Below are 27,726 nucleotides of genomic sequence, written 5' to 3'. Positions count from 1 at the left end.
GGCTAACCGGGCTATCTGCATTGTGTCCAACAAACCAACCGCCAACCCCTCTTTTATGCTACTGCTACTCTCTGTTCATCATATATGCATAGTCACATTAACCATATCTACATGTACATACTACCTCAATCAGCCTGACTAACCGGTGTCTGAATGTAGCCTCGCTACTTTTATAGCCTCGCTGTTGTATACAGCCTGTCTTTTTACTGTTGTTTTATTTCTTTACCTACCTAGCTTATTTGCGCTATTGGTTAGAGCCTGTAAGTAAGCATTTCACTGTAAGGTCAGCGCACGTGACAAAAAAACTTTGATTTGATTTGAATATAGGACTCGTTTTACTGTGGATATAGATACTTTTGTACCTGTTTCATCCAACATTTTCACAAGGTCCTTTGCTGTTGTTCTGGGTTTCTTTTGCGCTTTTCGCACCAAAGTACGTTCATTTCTCGGAGACAGAACGCATCTCCTCTCTGGGAGGTATGATGGCTGCGTGGTCCCATGGTGTTTATACTTGCATACTATTGTTTGTACAAATTAACGTGGTACCTTCAGGCATTTGGAAATTGCTCCCAAGGATGAACCAGACTTGTGACTGATTTCTTTTGATTTTCCCATGATGTCAAGCAAAGAGGCACTGAGTTTGAAGGTCGGCCTTGAAATACATCCACAGGTACACCTCCATTGACTCAAATGATGTCAATTAGCCTATCAGAAGCTTCTAAAGCAATGACATCATTTTCTGGAATTTTCCAAGCTGTTTAAAGGCACAGTCAACTTAGTGTATGTAAACTTCTGACCCACTGGCTTCTCTGGCTTTAAGACTACTGGGATCCTTGTTGGTTGCGGTGTTGATATTGGAGTCTGACCTACAATCAGGGCTGTGAAGAAGAAAGACGAATAATTTACAGTTTTCTATTTAACCACTAGAGGGCACACCTAATCTGAGCATATAATACTGCTCTCAACTACTTTCTCAACAAATGGCAAGAGGAAACGTACACAGGCCAATGTGATGGGCCTAATTTTGGTTAGGAACTGTGTCAATTTCTGACTGGAAAAATTAGACAATTAACATTTTTAGTTACTTGAGTACTCTTTGATTGCCAGCTGAAAATGATTGCAAAGAAGAGGCCCAATTGACAAAAATAACACAATTTTGTCATGCAACACTATTCTTAGCTGTACTGAACAGAGCAAGGGTACCTCCCATGCAAACACAGACCAGTCCTGCTTTAAACATCAATCCTGGTCTATTTTTACTTCATCAGACAAGACCTTCACAGATGCTACTATTTCCATTATGGTTCAAATAAACCTCTAGCTATCTGCTGGCATGAGCCTCTCGCTCCCCTGTAAGCCAGAGGCCTGCAAAGGAAAGAATGACATCAGCACCCACTGATGTAAATCAACCAGTTGATTCTCTCATGCTGTGTTTCTGTACACCCTCAAAACCTACTGTACCTTGGCTTTTGGACACTTTCAACTGGAGACAACTAAATTCTCAATGTATCATCACTATGAGCACTCAAACTAATGAGCACCAATTAACAATCAAATTCAAGTTTGATCTATAATACTTATGACTGAAAACACTCATGTGTGCTGGATGTGTTGAAGTACTATCTATCCAGATGGGAAAGGGTAAGGGCAATGCCTAGCCAGTTGTACAACAGAATGCATTCAACTGAAATGTGTCTTCCACATGAACCCAACCCATCTGAAACAGAGAGGTGCGGAGGGCTGCCGAAAATCGGCATCCATGTCTTCGTGCCCGGGGAACAGTGGGTTAACTGCCTTGCTCAGGGGCATAGCGGCAGATTTGAACCTTGTCAGCTCGGTGATTCGATCCAGAAACATTTGGGTTACTGGCACATCGCTCCTACCCGCCAGGTGGAGTGTATATATTTCAAACTATATTTTGCTATGTAACTACTGTGTAAAAAAGTGATGTTTATGTAGAATGTAACAGAAAAGAAAAAGGTGTAAAAACTAAGTTATTTTTGTCCTCTGAATGTGGTGGAAAGGCACAAAAACAAAACAACAATCAAATGAACATTAAATAAAAAAGATCAAGACAAATCTGAGATAATTACTAAAGTTGACAGGTGCTCAGTTGAGTCAAACCTCATTTGAATAATGATAGTACAGGACAGTGGGCCAGCAGTCAACTTTAACACACACTCCTATCTAGGCCAGACCAGCCAAATAACCACCATAATTACAATAAATAAATCCATCACTGACAGAGACATTGCAATCCCACCAATTATTCCCCTCCTCTTTTCCCCTCCCCTTTCAAGCGCTCTGCCCTTGACTTAATTGTGTCTTCTTGATCCCCCCTCTTCCCTCCCCTTTCACTTCCCTGTTCCCTTTCAATCTCGTCCACTTGAGGAAAACGCCTGTTCATTCTGTTTATCAAGACTCATCCAGACACATTGGAATTAAACCAGATTGAAATTAATACAACTGTAAATGCTATGTGTAATATGCTACATGATAACAATACACTCAACTCTAAACTTCTGTACGATATTTTGATCCAATGACCTTTGATCACTGGCCTTTTACGTCACCCTTTATTTAGTAATCATTTTGATTTGTAAAGCATAAAGCCTAGGCACAGGCTGTGCAATAATCCTCTGTAAGTTTTTCTTCATTTAAAATTGGACCAATATTCTTAGCAAGTGGGTACAAATGTAACCATCTTGAAAGTAAAATTGATACATTTTACTTGTACATTTTGCAACATTGTCGAGTTGACTGAAGTAACCGGTATTCCCCGCCTACCATGTCCCAGTCAAACGACATATAGGGCGATGCGGAAGTCATAGTTCCGTTCACTTCAGTTGATTCCGTTTCGTCTGAAATTTGTGGTAGCGGTAGAACAGTCACACGCTTTCACATTGCAACACCTCGACTAAACCGTCTGTGCCTCATCCACAAAAAGGTGAGTACAATTGGTACACAGGGGGACAGACACAAATTGAATAGGAAAACTTTTCGAGATTAAATGGATAGGTGTTGTTAGGCTACTTTTATTTTAGTTTAAAGGAGATACGAGCAAGTGCGCGAGGCAAGAATAAGCAACAACTTGTAGTCACACCACACTCACCCACCTACAACACGCCATGTGGGGCTGATACTTCATTGTAGCCAAGTATGTCATATAGTCATAAAAAGGTGTGTTTGAAGTCATTTGTCATTTATAGACAGTTTACAGGTTGATATAACGTGTTATGGTGTTTGTATGCCACCAGTGACTCAATAACTAACTACTACAGAGAGAGAGAATTTGAAATTGGAATGAATGTCGGCTACTACTTGTGTACTTATTTTTGTATTGTTCTGATGTATTTTATGAGCAGTAGCCGAGTTAGTATTGCAGTGTAGCCTTATACTTGGCAAGGAAAGGGAACGTGTTGAGATCTGTGTGAAAATTGTGAAAGGTCTTTCTTGCCCTGTGCGTTGTACTATAATAGGGTGTGTAAGACACGCATGCATGGGCATGAAGTAAAGCTTTTTTCAATATTAAACTGAACATAGTGTATCTTGGATATTGCCAAGGCTCCCTTCCTAAAACGTTGTCATGTGTCTCTAGTCCATTTTGGGTGAAGGTTCTGTTCACATAATAATATCTGTAATTACAGGAGCTTTTATCAAATGTCTATACAGTGAAGGTCAGGGTGAACTTTTAAAGCTTTTTTTAAATCAGGTGATTGGTGTTCTAACAGTCGACCTGTATGTCCTTTTGTTATAAGCAGTTATAAGCAGTCTTATGGTGGACTCAGACATGAAGCTGCTGTGGAGATAGTATACAGTATAATAGAGGGAGTCTGTGTCTTGTGAAGCTGAACATTTGTCTTGGACTTTCTATTGATGTACGTCTGTCCAGTGGCGACCGGCATTTCTGACCAGATAATGGCTTGTTTTTCAACATCTGAGGAAAACGTCCTGAAGCCATTGAAATGACCACAGGACCGTTTGTAGTTATAACAACAGTTCATCGTGTTCATGTGTGGCGTGCTTAGAAAAGAATCCATGCATCAGCTGTGCAAACTGATCTGAGCCTGCAGACCTTTACCTATACTCAGATATGCAGTGTGAAAGATTTGATCCTTGACCCACTGTTATTGATTGGGTGATTTGGAGAGGTTAGGAAGGAAGCCAAAGTTAAAGGTTGTCCCCATCTTTGCAGGTTTTTTTTCTTAGTAAGTCCCATAGTCCCAAGTTAAATCTAGAATTGGCTTCCTATTTCGCAACAAAGCATCCTTTACTCATGCTGCCAAACATGCCCTTGTAAAACTGACCATCCTACCAATCCTCGACTTCGGCGATGTCATTTACAAAATAGCCTCCAATACCCTACTCAACAAATTGGATGCAGTCTATCACAGTGCAATCCGTTTGGTCACCAAAGCCCCATATACTACCCACCATTGCGACCTGTACGCTCTCGTTGGCTGGCCCTCGCTTCATACTTGTCGCCAAACCCACTGGCTCCATGTCATGTACAAGACCCTGCTAGGTAAAGTCCCCCCTTATTTCAGCTTGCTGGTCACCATAGCATCACCCACCTGTAGCACACGCTCCAGCAGGTGTATCTCTTTGGTCACCCCCAAAACCAATTCTTTCTTTGGCCGCCTCTCCTTCCAGTTCTCTGCTGCCAACGACTGGAACAAACTTACAAAAATCTCTGAAACTGGAAACACTTATCTCCCTCACTAACTTTAAGCACCAACTGTCAGAGCAGCTCACCATTCCAGTGTTTTACTTGCTATATTGTATTTACTTTGCCACCATGGCCTTTTTTTGCCTTTACCTCCCTTATCTCACCTCATTTGCTCACATCGTATATAGACTTGTTTATACTGTATTATTGACTGTATGTTTGTTTTACTCCATGTGTAACTCTGTGTCGTTGTATGTGTCGAACTGCTTTGCTTTATCTTGGCCAGGTCGCAATTGTAAATGAGAACTTGTTCTCAACTTGCCTACCTGGTTAAATAAAGGTGAAATAAAATAAAAATATAATTAGTATCCACTATCCATCCGATTGGATATACTCTGAAAACATGTTGATTACCAGATGGTTAGTGCCATGTTATCCTCTTGGTGAACTCTAGGTTGGTGCTGTTGGGCTTGAACCCTAGCTTGAGCCCTAGATGTATTTAGCTCACCTCAGCCCTGGGTCACACTGGAGAGGAGAGAAGGGTGCCTTATATATGAATACCTCATGCCATGTGTACATGTGTGTGTGTGTCTGAGGTGGGGGAGTAATGGGTCCTGTGTCCTGTTGTCCTCCAGGTGTATGACCCTCTCCCTCTACCCCCCCCCCCCCCCCTTACTCATGAAATACACCCCACAGTCAGAACATTTGTTTTCTCCTCTTTAAACTGAAATAAGAGGCCCTGTCAGAAAAAAAGTATTGGCAATGTCTGTTTTAGTAGCTGAATCATTGTGGTCCATGTCGTCACCATCAGCCTGTTATCTTTTATGGTGTTTACTGATGTCCCAGGTGGCTATGCTAACAAAGCTAACATCTACGCACATTCCAAAACTATAATATAAACTATAAACTATAATATTTATTACGTACAAACACAGTGTGTGTGGACGTGTTTCATTAACGTAACAATTTTTCAAGTTCCTGTAAAAACTCCAATCAGTTTTGAAATAAAGATTTATTCACCCATGATCCATCATCTAGAGGGGTAGTTGAAGTTAAGTTCATTTATTTGCTTATATGCCTTCAGAAGGAGGTTTTTATTCTCAAACACCCCCCTTTCCCCACATGGCTGGCTCATTATCGAAAGGCTAAAAAGGTCAAATTGGGAAAAAAATCATTACATTTTGTTCAAATTTTCTAATCTAAAATATTTTAATTTTATGTGTTATGTTTAATTCAGGCCTTTTAATTAGGAGAGCAATGTTACAAAATATTAGACATTGTTCATAACTTTTTGGGATTTTATGGAAATTGTGGTAAAATTAAATAGATAACTTCAGATCCTAATCTCAGTGATCCATGAGGACACTTTTGGAAAAATTACACTTGAGAATTTGTTAGCCAAATGTCAGTTTTGTGAGAATGACCCACTTAGTCCAACCATTTGAAAGCAAGTTTACCCTTACAGAGGTGTGTGTGTAGAGATGTACTTGAGCTCTCTCTTCTCCACTCAGAGTTTTGGCTAACTCATTCAGAAACTCTATGTAGTACTTCCTGGACATGAAAACTCAGTTTGAGTCTGGACTTCTGCTATTTCACTCACTCCTGTGTCACAACTCAACTAACAATGATTTAGTTGTTCTGTACTAACAATTCTGCTCATTTTAAATGGAAAGGGAATATAAAAATTAGAGGTCGACCGATTAATCGTCACGTCCGACTAATTAGGGCCGATTTCAAGTTTTGCATTTTCTGCATTTTTTGACACCGATTATGGCCGATTACATTGAGGCACAGCGCGGTTTATGACTTCAAACCTATCAACTCCCGAGATTAGGCTGTCAATACTAAAGTGCCTATAAGAACATCCAATAGTCAAAGGTATATCAAATACAAATGGTATAGAGAGAAATAGTCGACATGTCATAATTCCTATAATAACTACAACCTAAAACCTCTTAACTGGTAATATTGAAGAACTGGGAATATTGAACCACCAGATTTCATATGTTCTGAGCAAGGAACTTAAACGTTAGCTTTTTTACATGACACATATTGCACTTTTACTTTCGTCTCCAACACTGTTTTTGCATTATTTAAACCAAATTGAGCATGTTTCATTATTTATTTGAGACTAAATAGATTTTATTCATGTATTATATTAAGTTAAAATAAAAGTGTTCATTGTTCATTCAGTATTGATGTAATTGTCATTATTACAAATAATATATATATAAATAAATAAATAAATAAATAAATCGTCCGATTAAGCGGTATCAGGCTTTTTTGGTCCTCCAATCATCGGTATCAGTATCGGCGTTAAAAAAAAATCATAATTGGACGACCTCTAGTGAAAATACTAATGCTAAACTAATGAATTTCAACAGAGCATGAAAGGCTTGACTGCTCCATGCATTCTATACTGTATGTCTGTGACTGTTGGTATAGTCAGTTCAGATAAAGCAACATTGGGGTCAGTAGGACCCCCCCCCCTCCAAAGCCCATCAGGCATTGGGAAAAAAAACTATTGTTTGCCACTAACTTACCAATCTAAAATTGTTAGCTGACACGGGCTAATTGAGTGACTATAAGTGAGTGACATAACATGAGAAAAACTGCTTATGCACAACCACGTTTCAAAATAGCAACCTGTGTATGCTACTATTCTAACTTACAACAGTATGTTGAGACCTCAACGGGCTCCTCCCCAATAAAAATATATAAATATATCATTATAATTTTTGGAAAATGTATCCAAGGGCCTTCAAAAGAGGGGTCACATGCCACAGACTAACTTACTTAGCGGCCAGCTATCTAAACCTGTAGTAGGCCTAATCATGGTTGAATCACTGACACCATTGATTTTGTTAGTCACTTAATAGCTGCAAACATTTCTCTCCTCCCTATAGCAAAATGTGTAGAATTGCAGGAAATTAGCTGTAACACCGCGGCCCCTCATGATGAGTTAAGATTTTTTTTAATCAAAGTAGCCCATCCCTGCCCTACAGTATGGCACATTCTTGCCAGGTGGTTGAGAAATGTGTCAGTCAAGCCCTCGGGTGATTGGCATTGGTGTTGGGTTTAGTTTGAACGCATCCCTGCTATTCCAGGGTGTGTCTCTGGCTCTGCCTGGCTCTGCTACTCTCTCCTCACAAGGTTCCAACACGTCCCTGGTCTTCTAGGGTGTGTCTCTGGCTCTGCTACTCTCTCCTCACAAGGTTCCAACGCGTCCCTGGTCTTCTAGGGTGTGTCTCTGGCTCTGCCTGGCTCTGCTACTCTCTCCTCACAAGGTTCCAACGCGTCCCTGCTATTCCAGGGTGTGTCTCTGGCTCTGCCTGGCTCTGCTACTCTCTCCTCACAAGGTTCCAACGCGTCCCTGGTCTTCTAGGGTGTGTCTCTGGCCCTGCTACTCTCTCCTCACAAGGTTCCAACACGTCCCTGGTCTTCTAGGGTGTGTCTCTGGCCCTGCTACTCTCTCTTCACAAGGTTCCAACACGTCCCTGGTCTTCTAGGGTGTGTCTCTGGCTCTGCCTGGCCCTGCTACTCTCTCCTCACAAGGTTCCAACACGTCCCTGGTCTTCTAGGGTGTGTCTCTGGCCCTGCTACTCTCTCCTCACAAGGTTCCAACGTGTCCCTGGTCTTCTAGGGTGTGTCTCTGGCCCTGCTACTCTCTCCTCACAAGGTTCCAACGCGTCCCTGGTCTTCTAGGGTGTGTCTCTGGCTCTGTCCTCACCAAGCACAGTGGCATCAGCCCCATCACCAGCCTACAGTTCTAAACCCTATAGACAAATAAGTCTGAAGACATGTCAGCATTCACACTGGGGATTCATTAGTTGATGGATATAGTTGGTAATCACTGTACAGTCGGGGCCAAAAGTTTTGAGAATGACACAAATATTAATTTCCACAAAGTTTGCTGCTTCAGTGTCTATAGATATTTTTGTCAGATGGAATACTATGGAATACTGAAGTATAATTACAAGCATTTCATAACTGTGAAAAGCTTTTATTGACAATTACATGAAGTTGATGCAGAGTCAGTATTTGCAGTGTTGACCCTTCTTTTTCAAGACCTCTGCAATCCGCCCTGGCATGCTGTCAATTAACTTCTAGGCCACATCCTTACTGATGGCAGCCCATTCTTGCATAATCAATGCTTGGAGTTTGTCAGAATTTGTGGGTTTTTGTTTGTCCACCTGCCTCTTGAGGATTGACCACAAGTTCTCAATGGGATTAAGGTCTGGGGAGTTTCCTGGCCATGGACCCAAAATATCGATGTGTTGTTCCCCGAGCCACTTAGTTATCACTTTAGCTTTATGGCAAGGTGATCCATCATGCTGGAAAAGACATTGTTCGTCACCAAACTGTTCCTGGATGGTTGGGAGAAGTTGCTCTCGGAGGATGTGTTGGTACCATTCTTTATTCATGCCTGTGTTCTTAGGCAATATTGTGAGTGAGTCCACTCCCTTGGCTGAGAAGCAACCCCACACATGAATGGTCTCAGGATGCTTTACTGTTGGCATGACACAGGACTGATGGTAGCGCTCACCTTGTCTTCTCTGGACAAGCTTTTTTCCGGATGCCACAATCAGAAAGGGGATTCATCAGAGAAAATGACTTTACCCCAGTCCTCAGCAGTCCAATCCCTGTACCTTTTGCAGAATATCAGTCTGTCCCTGATGTTTTTCCTGGAGAGAAGTGGCGTCTTTGCTCTCCCTCTTGACACCAGGCCATCCTCCAAAAGTCTTCGCCTCACTGTGCGTGCAGATGCACTCACACCTGTCTGCTGCCGTTCCCGAGCAAGCTTTATTCTGCTGGTGCCCCAATCCCACAACTGAATCAACTAGGAGACGGTCCTGGCGCTTGCTGGACTTTCTTGGGTGCCCTGAATCCTTCTTCACAACAATTGAACAGGTTTCTTTGAAGTTCTTGATGATCTGATAAAGACTTACAGAAAACGTTTGACCTCTGTCATTGCCAACAAAGGGTATATAACAAAGTATTGAGATAAACTTTTGTTATTGACCAAATACTTATTTTCCACCATAATTTGCAAATAAATGAATTAAAAATCCTACAATGTGATTTTCTGGATTTTTTTTCTCATTTTGTCTGTCATAGTTGAAGTGTACCTATGATGAAAATTACAGGCCTCTCTCATCTTTTTAAGTGGGAGAACTTGCACAATTGGTGGCTGACTAAATACTTTTTTGCCCCACTGTATATATACACATTTTTGTATTAATGACAATTGCAACAATACTGAATGAACAATGAACACTTTTATTTTATCTTAATATAATACATATTATGGGCTTTTGGATGGGTGTTCTTTAGGTGATTCCACAGGTTGGTGGTATGTTTTGATTTAGCCTTTGCTGACCCCATGTTTACATCTTTATCACAAATAAGACACCTTGCTTTCCCTGGTGCCATGTAATAGTCCCACACTGGTGCTCTGCTTTTCTCTGCCATCTGTAAAACACACACAGCTCTGAAGTGACAATGATACTGGAGAGTCTGCTTAGGAGACAAAAACTCTCAACTGTTTGAATAAAAATAGAGTTTAAGTTGCCTGTGATGAATGTTGAAAAAAACTGTAATTTATATATGCAGGAAATCCTATTTTAATAATGGACATGGTAAGAATTGACTACCAAAGTGCGAGTCATAATTCCCATGACACCTTCTAGCAAAATCTGAAAAGCGGTTCCTTCATTCATTTATTCCATAGGATATTTTTAAATTCACTTAAAATAAGGCCTGTGTTTCGTGTAGGCTTACACAACCTTGCCAATTTTATAACTGTAGATATCCATAGGACAAGGTAACTCTGATAAATATTGGCTAAATATAAGCAAAGATCATTTTTTTATAGAGTGGATTTATGAAAATATTTTGACAAACGTTACCTTATCCTAGTGGCGGTTTAAGCACGAAATACAGACCTTATTTGAAGTAGATCAAGACATTCTCTATGGAAGACATGAACGGTAAAATAACGAAGGAACCCCTTTCAAGTTCAGCTGCAAGTTATTACAGGAATTATAATGTGTAGACTATTTCTCTCTAAACCATATACCTTTGACTATTACGAGCCTGCGGCTGCCTACTGCCCCTCAGTCAGATTTCTCTATCAAATATCAAATCATAGACTTAACTATAATAAACACACAGAAATACGAGCCTTATGTCAAATCCGGAAACCATCACCTGGAAAACAAAATGTTTATTCCGTTCCGTGTTTTATCTAATGGGTGGCATCCATGAGTCTAAATATTCCTGTTACATTGCACAACCTTCAATGTTATGTCATAATTACGTAAAATTCTGGTAAATTAGTTTGCAAAGAGCCAGGCGGCCCAAACTGTTGCATATACCCTGACTCTGCGTGCCATGAACGCAAGAGAAGTGACACTTTCACCTGGTTAATATTGCCTGCTAACCTGAATTTCTTTTAGCTAAATATGCAGGTTTAAAAATATATACTTGTGTATTGATTTTAAGAAAGGCATTGATGTTTATGGTTAAGTACACATTGGAGCAACGACCGTTGTTGATTGATTGTTTTTTATAAGATAAGTTTAATGCTAGTTTGCAACTTACCTTGGCTTACTGCATTCGCGTAACAGGCAGGCTCCTCATGAGGCAGGTGGTTAGAGCGTTGGACTAGTTAACTGTAAGGTTGCAAGATCGTGTCCCCCGAGCTGACAGGGTAAAAATCTGTCGTTCTGCCTCGTTCCTAGGCCGTCATTGAAAAGAATGTGTTCTTAACTGACTTGCCTAGTTAAATAAAGATTAATCGGTCGACCTCTAGTCACTTCCTAAGTGTGTGGTAGCCTGTTGTGTCAGTGAGGTGTAATGCTGGCATGACTCTGTGCTGAAACACTTTATACAAGAACAGTTTTGGATAGTGTTGTCACAATACCAGTAGTATTGCGGTACCATGGGGGACAAATTCAGAGTGGCATAGTGTCCTGTTCGCCCCGTTCCAGCAAGGCTTGTTCCCGTTTTCTAAATGTTATGCGCATGTGCTACACCAAAAACCTATCACTGATATTCACACTCCTGCTCAATACAACACATATTGACTTCACACTGTTCGCTGTATGATAGAATGCTGCATAGAATGGTTACTTTGCTCATATTCTTCTTTTCATTTAATTGTTTACTTTATTTAGGGGGTAGATCAGCTTTAATAGTGCAGATCGATTGTAGCTTTCATAAATGTAATTGTCTGCATAATTTCCAATCCCACATATAATGTTTTTTAAATTTATACACTACCAGTCAAAAGGGGTTTTCTTTATTTTTACTATTTTATACATTGTGCAATAATAGTGAAGACATAAAAACTATGAAATAAAACATGGAGTCATGTAGTAACCAAAAAAGTGTTAAACAAATCAAAATATCTTATCTTTTAGATTCTTCAAAGTAGCGACCCTTTGCCTTGATGACAGCATTGCACACTATTGGCATTCTCTCAACCAGCTTAACCTGGATTGCTTTTCCAACAGTCTAGAAAGAGTTGCCACATATGCTGAGCACTTATTGGCTGCTTTTCCTTCACTCTGTGGTCCAACTCATCCCAAACCATCTCACTCCATCACTCTCCTTCTTGGTCAAATAGCCCTTACACAGCCTGGAGGTGTGTTGGGTCTCCGAGGGGGCAAAGGTGTTGTCGTGCCCTCTTTACAACTGTCTTGGTGTTTATGATATAATTTCCAAAGATTATACCTTTTTTTAAAACATTTTAAACCAAAAAATATATATTAGTATATATTTGAGTTTAACCACAATATTTGTTGTATTATTTGTTCTGTCTTTTCTGGTGGATTAAACTGAAATTGAAAACCAACGTTCTATGGCTTGTTTAAAAAAATAGCCATATTGTTTTGAATATTTCATTTTGGAATAACCGAAAGTGAGAGGTTGTAATCTGAATAAAGGGAAGAAGGCCATTCTTGAACATGGGGTGAGACATTCTTACTTATCTGCTAGAGAACCAGTTTGGATCTAAGTATAACTTTTGTAATACTTTAATATTTAATCATTTCTGCACTCCAAATTCATATTAATTATATAAATAGGCCCTTTTAATTTTGTCTGGCTTTGCTCATATTTGAAAAGACCAACTTCTGATTTGGCTGAAGGAATGGGAGGAAGGAATATACTGTACACGCATAATGATCTGCAAGTCATTGTGGCAGTCAGGGGAAAACTGCATGAAACATTCTTTACTTATCAGTTAACACACAGACCCTCTCTCCCTCACACTCACCACTCTCTCTCCCACAAACACATACACACTACTCCCAACTTTAAAAACGTTAGGCACCAAATGGAATATAAGGAGCACCAGAAATAGAATGATTTTGAATCGTTTAGGCTTATGAATCCTAAGCACATCTCATGAATAGCAGACCTTGAAGGAGTTACCATATATGCTGAGCACTTGTTGGCTGCTTTTCCTTCACTCTGCGGACAAACTCATCCCAAACCATCTCAATTGGGTTGAGGTGGGGTGATTGTGGAGGCCAGGTCATCTGATGCAGCACTCCATCACTCTCCTTCTTGGTAAAATAGCCCTTACACAACCTGGAGGTGTGTTGTGTCATTGTCCTCTTGAAAAACAAATGTTAGTCCAACTAAGCACAAACCATGCTGGTTAAGTGTGCATTGAATTCTAAATAAATCACAAACAGTCTCACCAGCAAAGCACCCCCACACCACCTCCTCCATGCTTCCCGGTAGGAACCACACATGCAGAGATCATCCGTTCACCTACTCTGCGTCTCACAAAGACACGGAGGTTGGAACCAAAAATCTCAAATTTGGACTCAGACCAAAGGACAGATTTCCACTGGTCTAATGCCTATTGCTCGTGTTTCTTGGCCCAAGCAAGTCTCTTCTCCTTTTTGGTGTCCTTTAGTAGTGGTTTCTTTGCAGCCATTCGACCATGAAGGCCTGATTCACGCAGTCACCTTTGAACAGTTGATGTTGAGATGTGTCTGTTATTTTAACTCTGTGAAACATTTATTTGGGCTGCAATTTCTGAAACTGGTGACGCTAATGAACTTATCCTCTGCAGCAGAGGTACCACTGGGTCTTCCATTCCTGTGACGGTCCTCATGAGTTTCCAGTTTCATCATAGCGCATGATGGTTTTCGTGGCTGCACTTGAAGAAACTTTCAAAATTATTGACATTTTCCGTATTGACTGACCTTCAAGTCTTAAAGTAATGATGGACTGTTGTTTCTCTTTGTTTATTTGAGCTGTTCTTGCCGTAATATGGACTTGGTCTTTTTATCAAATCTTCTGTATACAACCCCTACCTTGTCACAACACAACTGATTGGCTCAAACACATTAAGAAGGAAAGAAATTCCACAAATTAACTTTTAACAAGGCACAACTATTAATTTAAATGCATTCCAGGTGACTACATCATGAAGCTGCCATCAAGGCAAAGGGTGGCTACTTTGAAGAATTTGTTTAACACTTTTTTGGATACTACATGATTCATGTGTTATTTCATAATTTTGATGTCTTCACTATTATTCTACAATGTAGAAAATAGGAAAAATGAAGAGAAACCCTGGAATGAGTAAGTGTGTCCAAACCTTTGACTGGTACTGTAAATATTCACACCCCTTAGATATGACACTCCAAATTGAGGTCAGGTGCATCCACTTTCCTTTGATCATCCTTGAGATGTCACTACAACTTTATTGGAGTCCATCTGTGGCCAATTTATGGTCAGTGGTGTGCCCATGAGCCCAATGGCCACTCTGACAGAACTGCAGAGTTCCTTGGCAGAGTTGGGGGTAACCTGCTAGAAGGACAACAGTATCTACAGCACTTCACCAATCGTGGATTTATGGGAGAATAGCCAGAGTGAAGCCACTGCTGAGGAAAAAGGCACATGACAATACGCCTGGAGTTTGCAAAATGGCACGTGAAAGACTAAGAGCATAAGGCAAAAGTCTGTGGTCTGATGAGACATCAAATGTAACTCTTTGGCCTGAATGCAAAGCTCTATGTCTGGAGTAAACCAGGCACAGCTCATCACCTGTCTAACACCATCCCTACCGTGACGCATGTTGATGGCAGCATGCTGTGGGGACCCTTTCACGCCAGGGACTGGGAGACTGCTAAGGATAGACGGAAAATTCAATGGCACTAATTACAGGCAATTTAATCCATTTTGAATTCAGACTGTAACACAACAAAATGTGGAATAAGCCAAGGGGTGTGAATACTTTCTGAAGGCACTGTAACCAGGTGTTATCTTTCATAAAGTATTTAACAGACTAATAACAATACTGTTATAAAAGAAGCCCTAACATTTAGCCCATCGGGCTTCCATGGAATCAGCTAAGTGAAAGATTTTGTGACACTGCAGATATTTGGAGCTTTGCAGACTTTGGTCTTAAGCTTACGCACAGCAATGTTCTAGAATATTGGACCATTGGCTTTAATACTTTACAAATTCTCAGCGCAATTCAAGAAATGTCTCAAACTATCAACTCATTCAAATGAATAGAGGATGTGTCCCGGAGCCGCGCTGCTTGAGAATTGTGGGGAGGTGAGCAGAGGGCTGTGCTTCCCTGTGGATGGTGGTCTCAGAGCCGTGTAGCTACGTCACAATAGGACGCTGGACTATCACGTCTCAACGGCTGTGGACATTGTTTAGGCTTTGTAGTTCTCCTTTTCAGTAGGGTCGGGATGATACCAGTATCACTATACTCGTTAGAAAGGAAACAAAACACAAAGCGGATTTAACATCTTTAGGAAAACAACCCTAATGTTGGAAACAACCGTCACATTTATTTATTTTCCAAAACTATAGCACACAATAATGTACATACAGCAGGTTTGTAAAGGACCAAAGCGTTTTTCTTCGTTTTGCTTCGGTCTTCTTCGTGTTTTAAATGTTTCAATGGAAACACTGGTATTGTTGCAGGTATTGTCACAGCCCTACTCTTCAGTGACCCACTGAGAACAGCTGGTACTAGTGTGTTTTTGCTGATGTTTTATGTTTCTTATTCAATATTAGAATATTGTAGATGGGAGTGTTGGAGTGCCTTGTCTTCTTCTTTATAACCTATAAAGGTCCAGCTTATTAACGTTTTGCCTCAATATGTTTTTGTTTCTCTAGGAGAATCATGAACAGCAACTACAGCGTCTCCCTGGGTGGCCCCGCCCCCTGGGGCTTCAGACTGCAGGGAGGAAAGGACTTCTGTCTGCCCCTCACTATCTCACGGGTGAGTCTCTCTCTCTCTCTCTCTCTCTCTCTCTCTCTCTCTCTCTCTCTCTCTCTCTCTCTCTCTCTCTCTCTCTTTCTGTCTCACCCTTTCTGTCTCTCACTCTTTCTGTCTCTTTCTGTCTCTCTCTCTCTCTCTTTCTGTCTCACCCTTTCTGTCTCTCACTCTTTCTGTTGTTCTCTCTGTTTCTCTCTCTCTCATACACACACACACATGTGTGATTAAAGGGCCATGCTCACCATGCCATCTGACTCTATGGTGATTAAAGGGCCATGCTCACTATGCCTTCTGGCTCTATGGTGATTAAAGGGCCATGCTCACTATGCCATCTGGCTCTATGGTGATTAAAGGGCCGTGCTCACTATGCCTTCTGGCTCTATGGTGATTAAAGGGCCATGCTCACTATGCCATCTGGCTCTATGGTGATTAAAGGGCCGTGCTCACTATGCCATCTGGCTCTATGGTGATTAAAGGGCCGTGCTCACTATGCCATCTGGCTCTATGGTGATTAAAGGGCCGTGCTTACTATGCCTTCTGGCTCTATGGTGATTAAAGGGCCGTGCTCACTATGTCATCTGGCTCTATGGTGATTAATGGGTCGTGCTCACTATGCCTTCTGGCTCTATGGTGAGTAAAGGGCCATGGACACTATGCCTTCTGGCTCTATGGTGATTAAAGGGCCGTGCTCACTATGACATCTGGCTCTATGGTGATTAAAGGGCCGTGCTCACTATGACATCTGGCTCTATGGTGATTAAAGGGCCGTGCTCACTATGTCATCTAGCTCCATGGTGATTAAAGGGCCTATACTATATATTCAGTATGACACTTACCGCTGCTTTCAACCACACAACCTTTCCTTTGGCAGCTTTTACCACAAAGTCCCCTTTGACTGCTCATGGCCTTTGCCAATCTCCCTCTTACTCTATCTTTGTGCTTCTCATGCCATTTTATCTGACATCTAAATAACAATCACTGCATTAACTATCCCCAGAAAGTTCCAGAAACTCTGTGAAGACTACAAAGACTACAAAAGTGTAGGCTTTGCTCTTCAGTCTGATGACTCTTTACACTGTGTCTCCAGTCCACATGTCTCTGGCTCTGGGTTCGTACTCAGTTGGGCGTTCCTCCCAGTCCCAGAGCACTAGATGAACCTGTCTGTCTACGGAGGCCAGGACAGGAACTCCTGCAGTTCTTTAATATTTGTCTGGGTCATGGGTCTCTGGCCTGGGTCTTGCCTGGATCTGGGCTGGGATAGGAGAGAAGCAGGAGTGCTGCCAGGCCTGCTGTGTGAAGAAGGACTCTGCTACTGCTAGTGGTGAATGGTTGTGAACTGCTGCTCTGCTGCATCACCGTAGTTATACACTGTTTGGGATTCTCTCCATAATGCTGTTTGTGTTGTTGCTGTGAGAAAGAGGAGATTCTCTCCAACACTGATTGTGAATTGATAGTGACTATGCAGCTCTGCAGTGTATGACCCACAAGTATCCATTTATCCTTTGTCAATAGCACAGCAGTATTATGATGTCTTGTACAGTATTTTAGCTAGTATTTGCTCAGTACTCTGCCCCTCAGACGTGTTACCGATGTGGATGATTGAGACAGTTTGCTTTGGCTGTAGTTCCATGTTGGTTTTGGAGATTGCTCTGGAGAGTTTCCTTGGAAGGAATCCTAAAACAAAAGATATGAACTATGAAGATAAATGTGGTCGTATTCATGCTTGTATCGGTTCATTAAGTGTAATGTTGCTGACATATCTGGACATGTAACTGCCACAACTAAATATGAACATAACTTTTGAAATGCAATATTCTGTTTTCAGACAGTTGAATTAGGTCTATAAGGATAAATAACAAACCCCCACAATATCCCTGTAATTACAGTAAAATTAGATTAGTTAGATTAGTAAAGGGATTATATCTGAGCCACAAAATACATTGTTTATGGAATTTTCAGTGCTTGAGAGCTTTAAATATCTACTTCAGCAGACATTGGAATAAATCAGGTGGGAAGAAATCCTCTGAGAATGTGTCTGCAAATCCAAAATGTCAGCTTTGAGTTTAGTGGTTTGGCAGCATTGGGTTTGTCTAACTTTGGGCATTGTCCAACTCTCTCAGAATGCTGCTTTGTGAAAACCAAAGTCTGCCTAAGTATGAACTGAGCAATATGATTATCCACTTCACAGACAATTCCATAAATGTACATAAAATGAAGTTATATGCCCGTAGTGAATATCTGGCTGGGTCTAGTGGGCATTCATTTCTCAATTTTGATATTGCTCTAGACTTCTTAAAGGGTATGCCAAGTCCATAAAGGTTTTGAAATACAGTACATATGATTTACTCCCTCTGAGAAGCACATTGTGAGAGAGAAGCGTTTGTTTTGTGAGAAATACAGTACTCTACTGAATGTTTTATTTTACCTTTATTTAACTAGGCAAGTCAGTTAAGAACAGATTCTTATTTTAAAATGAAGGCCTATCCCGGCCAAACCCTCCCCTAATTCGGACGACGCTGGGCCAATTGTGCGCCACCCTATTGTGCTCCCGATCACAGCCAGTTGTGATACAGTCCAGGATCGAACCAGGGTCTGTAGTGACACACCTAGCACTGAGATGCAGGGCCTTAGACCACTGTGCCACTCGGGATGTTCTCATCTGGAGGAATTTTTGCTCATGGAATACATGCAGTGGGGATAAACAGAGCCATTGTAGAGAATTATAGAGACTATAATCACTGGGTGGTGGTGGTGGTGGCCTGGCCGCCCAGACAGAGAGACCCACAGTATCACTCTGTGTCTGTAAAAGGCTTTGTTTTCACCCATGTTCTAACCACATGAACACACATCCACAGCCACTCGCCCTGTAGCTGTGTTCAGCTGGCTGGAGTCCTTTTAAGGGAGTCAGCTTCAATAGGCCCAGTGGAAACAGCCTGTATTGGTCTGATCTCTCCATATGCCCACGGCACATGTCAAGAGATAACATGAGGACAGGGAGGGAAAACATGACTCTATACCCACCCAGGGCGTACTCAACAACATAACCCTGCCCTGCCTCTGCCCATACCCACACACACAATGATACAGAAACACATGCAAAGCACATGTATTTTCCCTTTTCCCGCATTCGTACTGTGATGTAGAGGCCTTCACAGTGGATTGCAAATCAGAGGAAGATTTAAAAAAACTAAGTGATTATTTAATTGCTATTTGTGATTTTATGAAGCCTGTGCTGATTGAAAAATATGTTGATGTGGGGTGCCGTCCTCAAACAATTGCATGGCATGCTTTCGCTGTAAAGCCTATTGTAAATCGGACAATGCAGTTAGATTAACAACAATTTAAGCTTTTAACCGATAAGACACTTGTATGTACCTTGATGTTTAATATCGATCATTTTTACGATTATTTATTTGAATTGCGCGCCCTCCAATTTCACCGGAAATTGGAGACAGGTGTCCCGCTGACGAGACGCCTAGCCCTAAGAAGAGCTTGGATAGGTTCAAATCAAATCAAATTGTATTGGTCACATACACATATTTAGCAGACGTTATTGTGGAATATGTCCTGTCGATGTGGATAGGGGAGTGCTCCCTCTGCTGTTTCCTGAAGTCCACGATCAGCGCCTTTGTTTTGTTGAGGGAGAGGTTATTTTCCTGGCACCATACCGCCAGGGCCCTCACCTCCTGCATGTAGGCTGTCTCGTAATTGTCGGTAATAAGGCCTACTATGTTTGTGTCGTCTGCAAACTTGATGATTGAGTTGGAGGCGTGCATTGCCACGCAGTCATGTGTGAACAGGGAGTACAGGAGGGTGCTGAGCACGCACCCTTGTGGGGCCCCTGTGTTGAGGATTAGCAAAGTGGAGATGTTGTTTCCTACCTTCACCACCTGGGGGCAGCCAATCAGGAAGTCCAGGACCCAGTTGCACAGGGTGGGGTTCAGACCCAGGGACCCGAGCTCAATGAGGATGGAGGACGTCCTCTGGAAGTTGTCATAATTACTGTGTAAGTCTTTGGAAAGGAGTGAGACCGTGAGCCTCCTAGGTTCTGTATTGAAGTACCCAGAGGAGTGAGAGACGGCTTCTGTGAGTGTGAACGAGTGACACGGGAAATGGTAGGAGGAAGGGAGAGACGAGAGACAGCAACCAACCAAGCCGACTTGCAATATAGTAGACTATTAACTGCTATAGCGAGGTTATTTATCATCCAATATGATTATGTGGTACCTGCCTTGACTGCATCAAGTCAAGAGATGCTAGTTAAGCTAGCTCACTAGGCTAATTGAGGCATGTGCTCTCTCGACCTACACAGTTACAAACAATAGCAACTCCATTCAGAATATAAAGTAGCAGCCTACCTGTTGGCTCTTGGTCGTTGTAGCCTATCCTTCTCCTTTAACTTGTAATTTCAATTTCATCTTCCATTGATTAGATATCTCCTAACTTTTGCCTCACACGGAGACTCTATGACTGTAGCCTATTGCCGCTTTGATGACTTATGATTGGCCAACAACAATCGGTTCTCGAGATTTCGGGTACAGGTGGATCTGTGAAGACCTCTACTGTAGTGCATCTCGAGACTACAAGTACACACCGTAGGTCATGCTTCTTCCTTTTCAGAATGACATTGTTTTCTGACTCTTTTTTAATGGGCACTAGATATAGACTATCTTTACTTAGATGCTATGAACTGCCTGAAGTCTTTACAAGGCAGCAGGACGGTCAGTCTCGGTCCCAAATCGCAGATGGCCTGTCCAACTGAGAGGCCGACTGTCTCAGAGGTGTCCTTGATGGGCTCTAAGCATGACTTGAGATTGTCTGCTCTCCTTCTCTGCTGGGGTATTTATAGGCTTATAAACGTTTACTGAGGGCTGTTCTAAGGGCCTGTGTGGACCCTTGATTATGTGTCCCAGTTTAGCCTGCAGAAGGCACACAGCGTTGTGACGTGTCTAACAGAATGTCCATGACACACTGAGTACTAGCTAGCTGCTCAGCTGGCCCTAGTCATTTTAAGTGGTCCGGCGGGTGGTGGAGGTGCTTCATGTGAAGTAGCTCAGTGCCCTGGACCAGGTCTCCCTACTATAATCCGAGGCACAAAAACAAATGAAAACATGAACTCATTACCTTGATGTTTTCTCTGTTAATCTAACAAGACCCGGCTGTAAATCAAGCCGACAACAGCAGATGATAAACATCAGTATTCGCTGGGGATATTAGATCTAACGTGGATCCAGGTCCAACTGTCTTCACCGGCATAACAAATGAAACACCAAAACATTCTGGACATTCCTTGTGAACAACTTTTTTCCAGCAAGGAGAATTCCTTCCTGGATCAAGTGATGAAAATACCACGGTGCAATTAAACAGCTCGACACCAAATGCGCATTCAGTATTATACATAATTATTTTAGAACCTCTTTAATGACAGTATCAACTTCGGTTTTAATTGTCAAGGAAAGGTGACTCTTTCAGTTAGTGCATTGGATTTTGAAATCACACTGCCATGCCACAGCACCAACTGACCTCCATGCCTCAGCAATTATGGCATGTAGCTCAAATGCCCCAGAAGCAACTGGCCCCAATGTCTCAGCAGAAGTACTACAAAAGCACTGAAGATACTGAAGAACTGAAGATCACATTATACTAGGATTTGTGTGCCCATGAAAAAAGTTTTCACTCCACAGAAGGAGATACGAAATGTTACATAGTTACACTGCATTTCTGAGATCTATACAAAAAACTGTCTCGCAGCTACTAACACTACTCAGGATAAGACCCAGATGCAGACACAGGAGGCAGACTAGTTAGAATCTCAGATGTTTATTACAAAACAGGGGGCAGGCAAATGTCAGGTCAAAGGTAGGCAGAGGTCAGTAATCCAAGGCAGTGTTAATCAGGGACAGAACGGCAGGCAGGGTCAGGACAGGAAGAATGGTCAGAACCAGGAAGACTAGAAAACAGAAACTAAAGATACTGGAAACCAGGAACACACGCTGGTAAGACTTGACAAGACGAACTGGCACAGACAAACAGAAAACACAGGTAGAAGTACATAGGGGGAAATGAGAGACTCCTGGTGGGGATGAAGTCAAGTGAAACAGATCAGGATTCTTACAGGGTTCAAGTTCAATGTCTAATTTGCCTGATTAACGCTTAATATATGATAAAATGACAACTTACACTTCCATAATGCAAGGACATAAAATGTATGTTTTATCTCAGAAGATTTTTTGACCAATCCGTCAAGACACCAACCATAAGAAAGGGTTAAACACGTGAATGTTATAGAATATATGTAGCTATGTCCCTCTTATATCTTAATGGAATGACATGAAAAAAAGTTATCAATGACTTGTCAACAGCTGGAACAAGTTGTCCAGTGTAGGAACTCCTCAGTGGTACCCGCGTTTATAGAAAGACCTTTATATATTCTGTGTGTATGAAACAATAGGTTTTTAACAACCATCCATTTGAAAATAAGTATTTTTGAATCATGCTGCATCTCTAGTATGTAATCTCCCAGAGACTCCTAGAGAAACAACATTTTATTTCAATCTTTGCATGTGGACATAGAAGAATGGTACTGTCTGAATAAATACAAAACAGACTCCTTCCTTACTCAATTAACCACAATCGACTTGGCAGTTAAATGTTAGGAGACGATAAGAAGTAACTCATTTTCTTTTGTTACCTGGCTTACACACTAGAACTAGATATTTAATGTATTCTCAGTGAAAACAATGGCTAATTTACTCTTTAAAATCGTGAAGTTCGAACATGTTGTCTCCGACAGTAAAAATAAAGTAAGCCTCTGGAACACGACAGCACTCATAATGTTTCAGTGTCAAAACCAATGTTACAGAGCCGTGAACGGCAATAAAACCACCAAGTTCAGCCACTGTGAATTGTGTATTTTTAGTTCTTCTGTGGGTTATTGTTATGTGTTATCTGGTAACTTTTCCACAGTGTATCTCCTGTGAGCATCATGACCTGAATGAAAAGGCTTGTATTAAGTCACTGGTGGTCAGAACTAACACCACAGGATCGGTGAGCAAAGCCACAAGCTTTGGGCGGCAGGTAGCCTAGCGGTAAGAGCGTTGGGCCAGTAACCGAATGGGGTTTGCTCCGAATATCCGAGTGGACAAGGTCAAAATCTGTTTATGTGCCCTTGAGCAAGGCACTTAACCCTAATTTTCTCCAGAGGCACCACTTTACTATGGCTGACCCTGTAAAACCACACATTTCACTGCACCTATCCGGTGTATGTGACAATTTAAAAAACGGCCCTGTCATTTTTCCATCGTGACCAGTGTATACTTCATTGGTCAGAGAGTGACATTCCTGGGATATATTTCCACCATCACATGATCAGAGACACGTGGTGGCATCAATGTGTCATGTTTCCAGGCCTGCCTCCAGACATGAGGACCAGGAGGAATGGGCCCTGGTCTGTATGTGCTGGTCCACACACAGTCCACTGACTGGAAATGTCATTTTGACAAAGAGCAGCGGCAGGGGCCAACATACGCAGCCTGAAACTGCTACTGTTTCTTTTGGAGCGCTGGTGTGAAGTTGATACATCCATGTTTCAAAATATGTACGAGGTAGGGGGACAGCTTTCCCTTTGTGTCCCACAGATGAAGATGAGGTTTTATTCTAAAAGTGGTATGTAGTAGGGAAAGAAAAGGCTTGATGATGATTGGTTAAGCTGTCTTGGTATCGTCTTCTGTTGGCCCTCTTTCTTGAAAGCAAAGGAAAAACTCTGAATGTTTCATCCAACATACCAAGGCTTTCTCTTCTATTTCACCAGATGTTGGGACAGACATGTTGAAGTGAGAGGGATTCAGTGTTTCCTCTTTATTCACTTAGCCCTGCCGCTACATAATTGTTGCCTAGAAGCACTTTTAAAAGGATAGTGTGAGATTTTTGCAATTAAGCCGATGTATAGCATTTTTATTTCTCTGCAACCAGTCAAACTAAAAATGGCATCCATGAGTTCATCTGACTGTGGGTAAGTAGAAAAATGGCTTAATTGACCAAATCTCGCACTCTCCTTTTGAGTGACAAATTACAACGTACATAGCCAAAAGTCTGTGAACAACTGCTCGTCGAACATCTCATTCCAAAATCATGGGCATTAATATGGAGTTGGTTCCACCTCTGCTTCTATAACAGCCTCCACTCTTCTGGGAAGGCTTTCTACTAGATGTTGGAACATTGCTGCGGGGACATGCTTCCATTCAGCCACAAGAGCATTAGTGAGGTCGGGCACTGATATTGGGCGATTAGGCCTATTCGATAGGGTTGAGGTCAGAGTTCTGTGCAGGCTTGTAAAGTTCTTCCACACCGATCTCGACAAACCATTTCTGTATGTACCTTGCTTTGTGCAAGGGGCATTGTCATGCTGAAACAGGAAAGGGCCTTCCCCAAACTGTTGCCACAAAGTTGGGATCACAGAGTTGTCAAGAATGTCATTGTATGCTGTAGTGTTAATATTTCCCTTTACTGGAACTAAGGGGCCTAGCCCGAACCATGAAAAACAGCCCAGACCATTATTCCCCCTCCACCAAACTTTACAGTTGACACGCATTGGGGCAGGCACATGTAGAATTCTCCTGGCATCCGCCAAAACCAGATTGGTCTATCGGACTTCCAGATGGGGAATCGTGATTCATCACTCCAGAGAACGCGTTTCCACAGCTCCAAAATACAAAAGCGGCGAGCTTTACACCACTCCAGCCGACACTTGGCATTGCACATGGTTATCTTAGGCTGGTGTTTGGCTGCTCGACCATGGACACCCATTTAAGGAAGCTCCCAATGAACAGTTATTGTGCTGATATTGCTTCCAGAGGCAGTTTAGAACTCAGTAGTGAGTGTGGCAACCGAGGACAGATGATTTTTATGCGCTACACACTTCAGCACTCGGCTCCCGCTCTGTGAGCTTGTGTGGCCTACCACTTCGCGGGTGAGCATTCTTGCATAATCAATGCTTGGACTTTGTCAGAATTTGTGGGTTTTTGTTTGTCCACCTGCCTCTTGAGGATTGACCACAAGTTCTCAATGGGATTAAGGCAAGGTGCTCCATCATGCTGGACAAGGCATTGTTCGTCACCAAACTGTTCCTGGATGGTTGGGAGAAGTTGCTCTCGGAGGATGTGTTGGTATCATTCTTTATTCATGGCTGTGTTCTTAGGCAGAATTGTGAGTGAGCCCACTCCCTTTGCTGAGAAGCAACCCCACACATGAATGGTCTCAGGATGCTTTACTGTTGGCATGACACAGGACTGATGGTAGCGTTCACCATCGGAAAGGGGATTCATCAGAGATAATGACTTTACCCCAGTCCTCAGCAGTCCAATCCCTGTACCTTTTGCAGAATATCAGACTGTCCCTGATGTTTTTCCTGGAGAGAAGTGGCTACTTTGCTGCCCTTCTTGACACCAGGCCATCCTCCAAAAGTCTTCGCCTCACTGTGTGTGCAGATGAACTCACACCTGCCTGCTGCCATTCCTGAGCAAGCTCTGTACTGGTAGTGCCCCGATCCCGCAGCTGAATCAACTTTAGGAGATGGTACTTGCTGGACTTTCTTGGGCGGCCTTCGTCACAACAATTGAACCGCTTTCCTTGAAGTTCTTGATGATCCGATAAATGGTTGATTTAGGTGCAATCTTACTGGCAGCAAAATCCTTGCCTGTGAAGCCTTTTTTGTGCAAAGCAATGATGACGGCACGTGTTTCCTTGCAGGTAACCATGGTTGAAAGAGGAAGAACAATGATTCCAAGCTCCACCCTCCTTTTGAAGCTTCCAGTCTGTTATTCAAACTCAATCAGCATGACAGAGTGATCTCCAGCCTTGTCCTCGTCAACACTCACACCTGTGTTAACGAGAGAATCACTGACATGATGTCAGCTGGTCCTTTTGTGGCAGGGCTGAAATGCAGTAAAAATGTTTTTTGGGGGGATTCAGTTCATTTGCATGGCAAATAGGGACCTTGCAATTAAATACAATTCATCTGATCACTCTTCATAATATTCTGGAGTATATGCAAATTGCCATCATACAAACTGAGTTAGCAGACTTTGTGAAAATTAATATTTGTGTCATTCTCAAAACTTTTGGTCTCGACTGCAAGAGCCATGGGCAAAGAGCCACCATTTGCTCCTCATCATTACATTGCCAAAGGTATGTGGACACCCCTCAGAGCCTGGTTCCTTTCTAGGTTTCTTCCTAGGTTCCTGCCATTCTAGGGAGTTTTTCCTAGCCACCATGCGTCTACATCTGTATTGCTTGCTGTTTGCTGTTTTGGGCTGGGTTTCTGTATAGCACTTTGTGACATCGGCTGATGAAAAAGGTCTTAATAAATACATTTGATTGATTGATTAATTTCCCAATAATGCAGTGGCACACATCAATTTTGTTTCAGATCGTGTCAACATAATTACATTTTCATGCATTTTGGATTAAAATGTCCTTTTAAAAAGTTACTAGAAGTGACCTTCACAATCATCCTACGTCAAAACTCTCTGGCCCCCTGTAGCAGTACATTACATTTTTTGTGATGATATCGGCCTTTCCTTTCCTCTCAGACAGGACTGACTCTCTCTCTTTGAACCCTCTGTTACCCAGCCCAATCTTCTCTCGCTCTCAGCTGAGGAATGTTAGTGTAAGTCAACTATTTAAAACAAACAATGCTGGCTGCTGGTACCTTAACATTACATTTACATTACATTTAAGTCATTTAGCAGACGCTCTTATCCAGAGCGACTTACAAATTGGTGAATTCACCTTCTGACATCCAGTGGAACAGCCACTTTACAATAGTGCATCTAAATCATTAAGGGGGGGGGTGGTGAGAAGGATTACTTATCCTATCCTAGGTATTCCTTGAAGAGGTGGGGTTTCAGGTGTCTCCGGAAGGTGGTGATTGACTCCGCTGTCCTGGCGTCGTGAGGGAGTTTGTTCCACCATTGGGGGCCAGAGCAGCGAACAGTTTTGACTGGGCTGAGCGGGAACTGTACTTCCTCAATGGTAGGGAGGCGAGCAGGCCAGAGGTGGATGAACGCAGTGCCCTTGCTTGGGTGTAGGGCCTGATCAGAGCCTGGAGGTACTGCGGTGCCGTTCCCCTCACAGCTCCGTAGGCAAGCACCATGGTCTTGTAGCGGATGCGAGCTTCAACTGGAAGCCAGTGGAGAGAGCGGAGGAGCGGGGTGACGTGAGAGAACTTGGGAAGGTTGAACACCAGACGGGCTGCGGCGTTCTGGATGAGTTGTAGGGGTTTAATGGCACAGGCAGGGAGCCCAGCCAACAGCGAGTTGCAGTAATCCAGACGGGAGATGACAAGTGCCTGGATTAGGACCTGCGCCGCTTCCTGTGTGAGGCAGGGTCGTACTCTGCGGATGTTGTAGAGCATGAACCTACAGGAACGGGCCACCGCCATGATGTTGGTTGAGAACGACAGGGTGTTGTCCAGGATCACGCCAAGGTTCTTAGCGCTCTGGGAGGAGGACACAATGGAGTTGTCAACCGTGATGGCGAGATCATGGAACGGGCAGTCCTTCCCCGGGAGGAAGAGCAGCTCCGTCTTGCCGAGGTTCAGCTTGAGGTGGTGATCCGTCATCCACACTGATATGTCTGCCAGACATGCAGAGATGCGATTCGCCACCTGGTCATCAGAAGGGGGAAAGGAGAAGATTAATTGTGTGTCGTCTGCATAGCAATGATAGGAGAGACCATGTGAGGTTATGACAGAGCCAAGTGACTTGGTGTATAGCGAGAATAGGAGAGGGCCTAG

At 42.5% G+C, this 27,726-nt stretch overlaps 1 protein-coding gene across 2 annotated transcripts in view; it reads left to right on the top strand.

The window, feature by feature from the left end:
• Positions 1-2,831: 2,831 nt before the first annotated feature.
• Positions 2,832-27,726, top strand: part of LOC135548309 (PDZ and LIM domain protein 5-like) — a 116,712-nt gene continuing 91,817 nt past the window's right edge. For both annotated transcript variants that reach the window (XM_064977775.1, XM_064977774.1), the window contains exons 1-2: positions 2,832-2,947; positions 15,830-15,935. In XM_064977775.1, coding sequence (XP_064833847.1) covers positions 15,837-15,935 — 99 coding nt within the window. In that variant the 5' untranslated portion in view covers positions 2,832-2,947; positions 15,830-15,836. The remainder of the gene's footprint in view (positions 2,948-15,829; positions 15,936-27,726) is intronic.

This window comes from Oncorhynchus masou, chromosome 11, assembly GCF_036934945.1.
Source record: "Oncorhynchus masou masou isolate Uvic2021 chromosome 11, UVic_Omas_1.1, whole genome shotgun sequence".
NCBI classification, from domain to species: Eukaryota; Metazoa; Chordata; class Actinopteri; order Salmoniformes; family Salmonidae; genus Oncorhynchus; species Oncorhynchus masou.
Note: the sequence above shows the minus strand (reverse complement) of the source record. Positions and strands in the feature narration are given on the sequence as shown.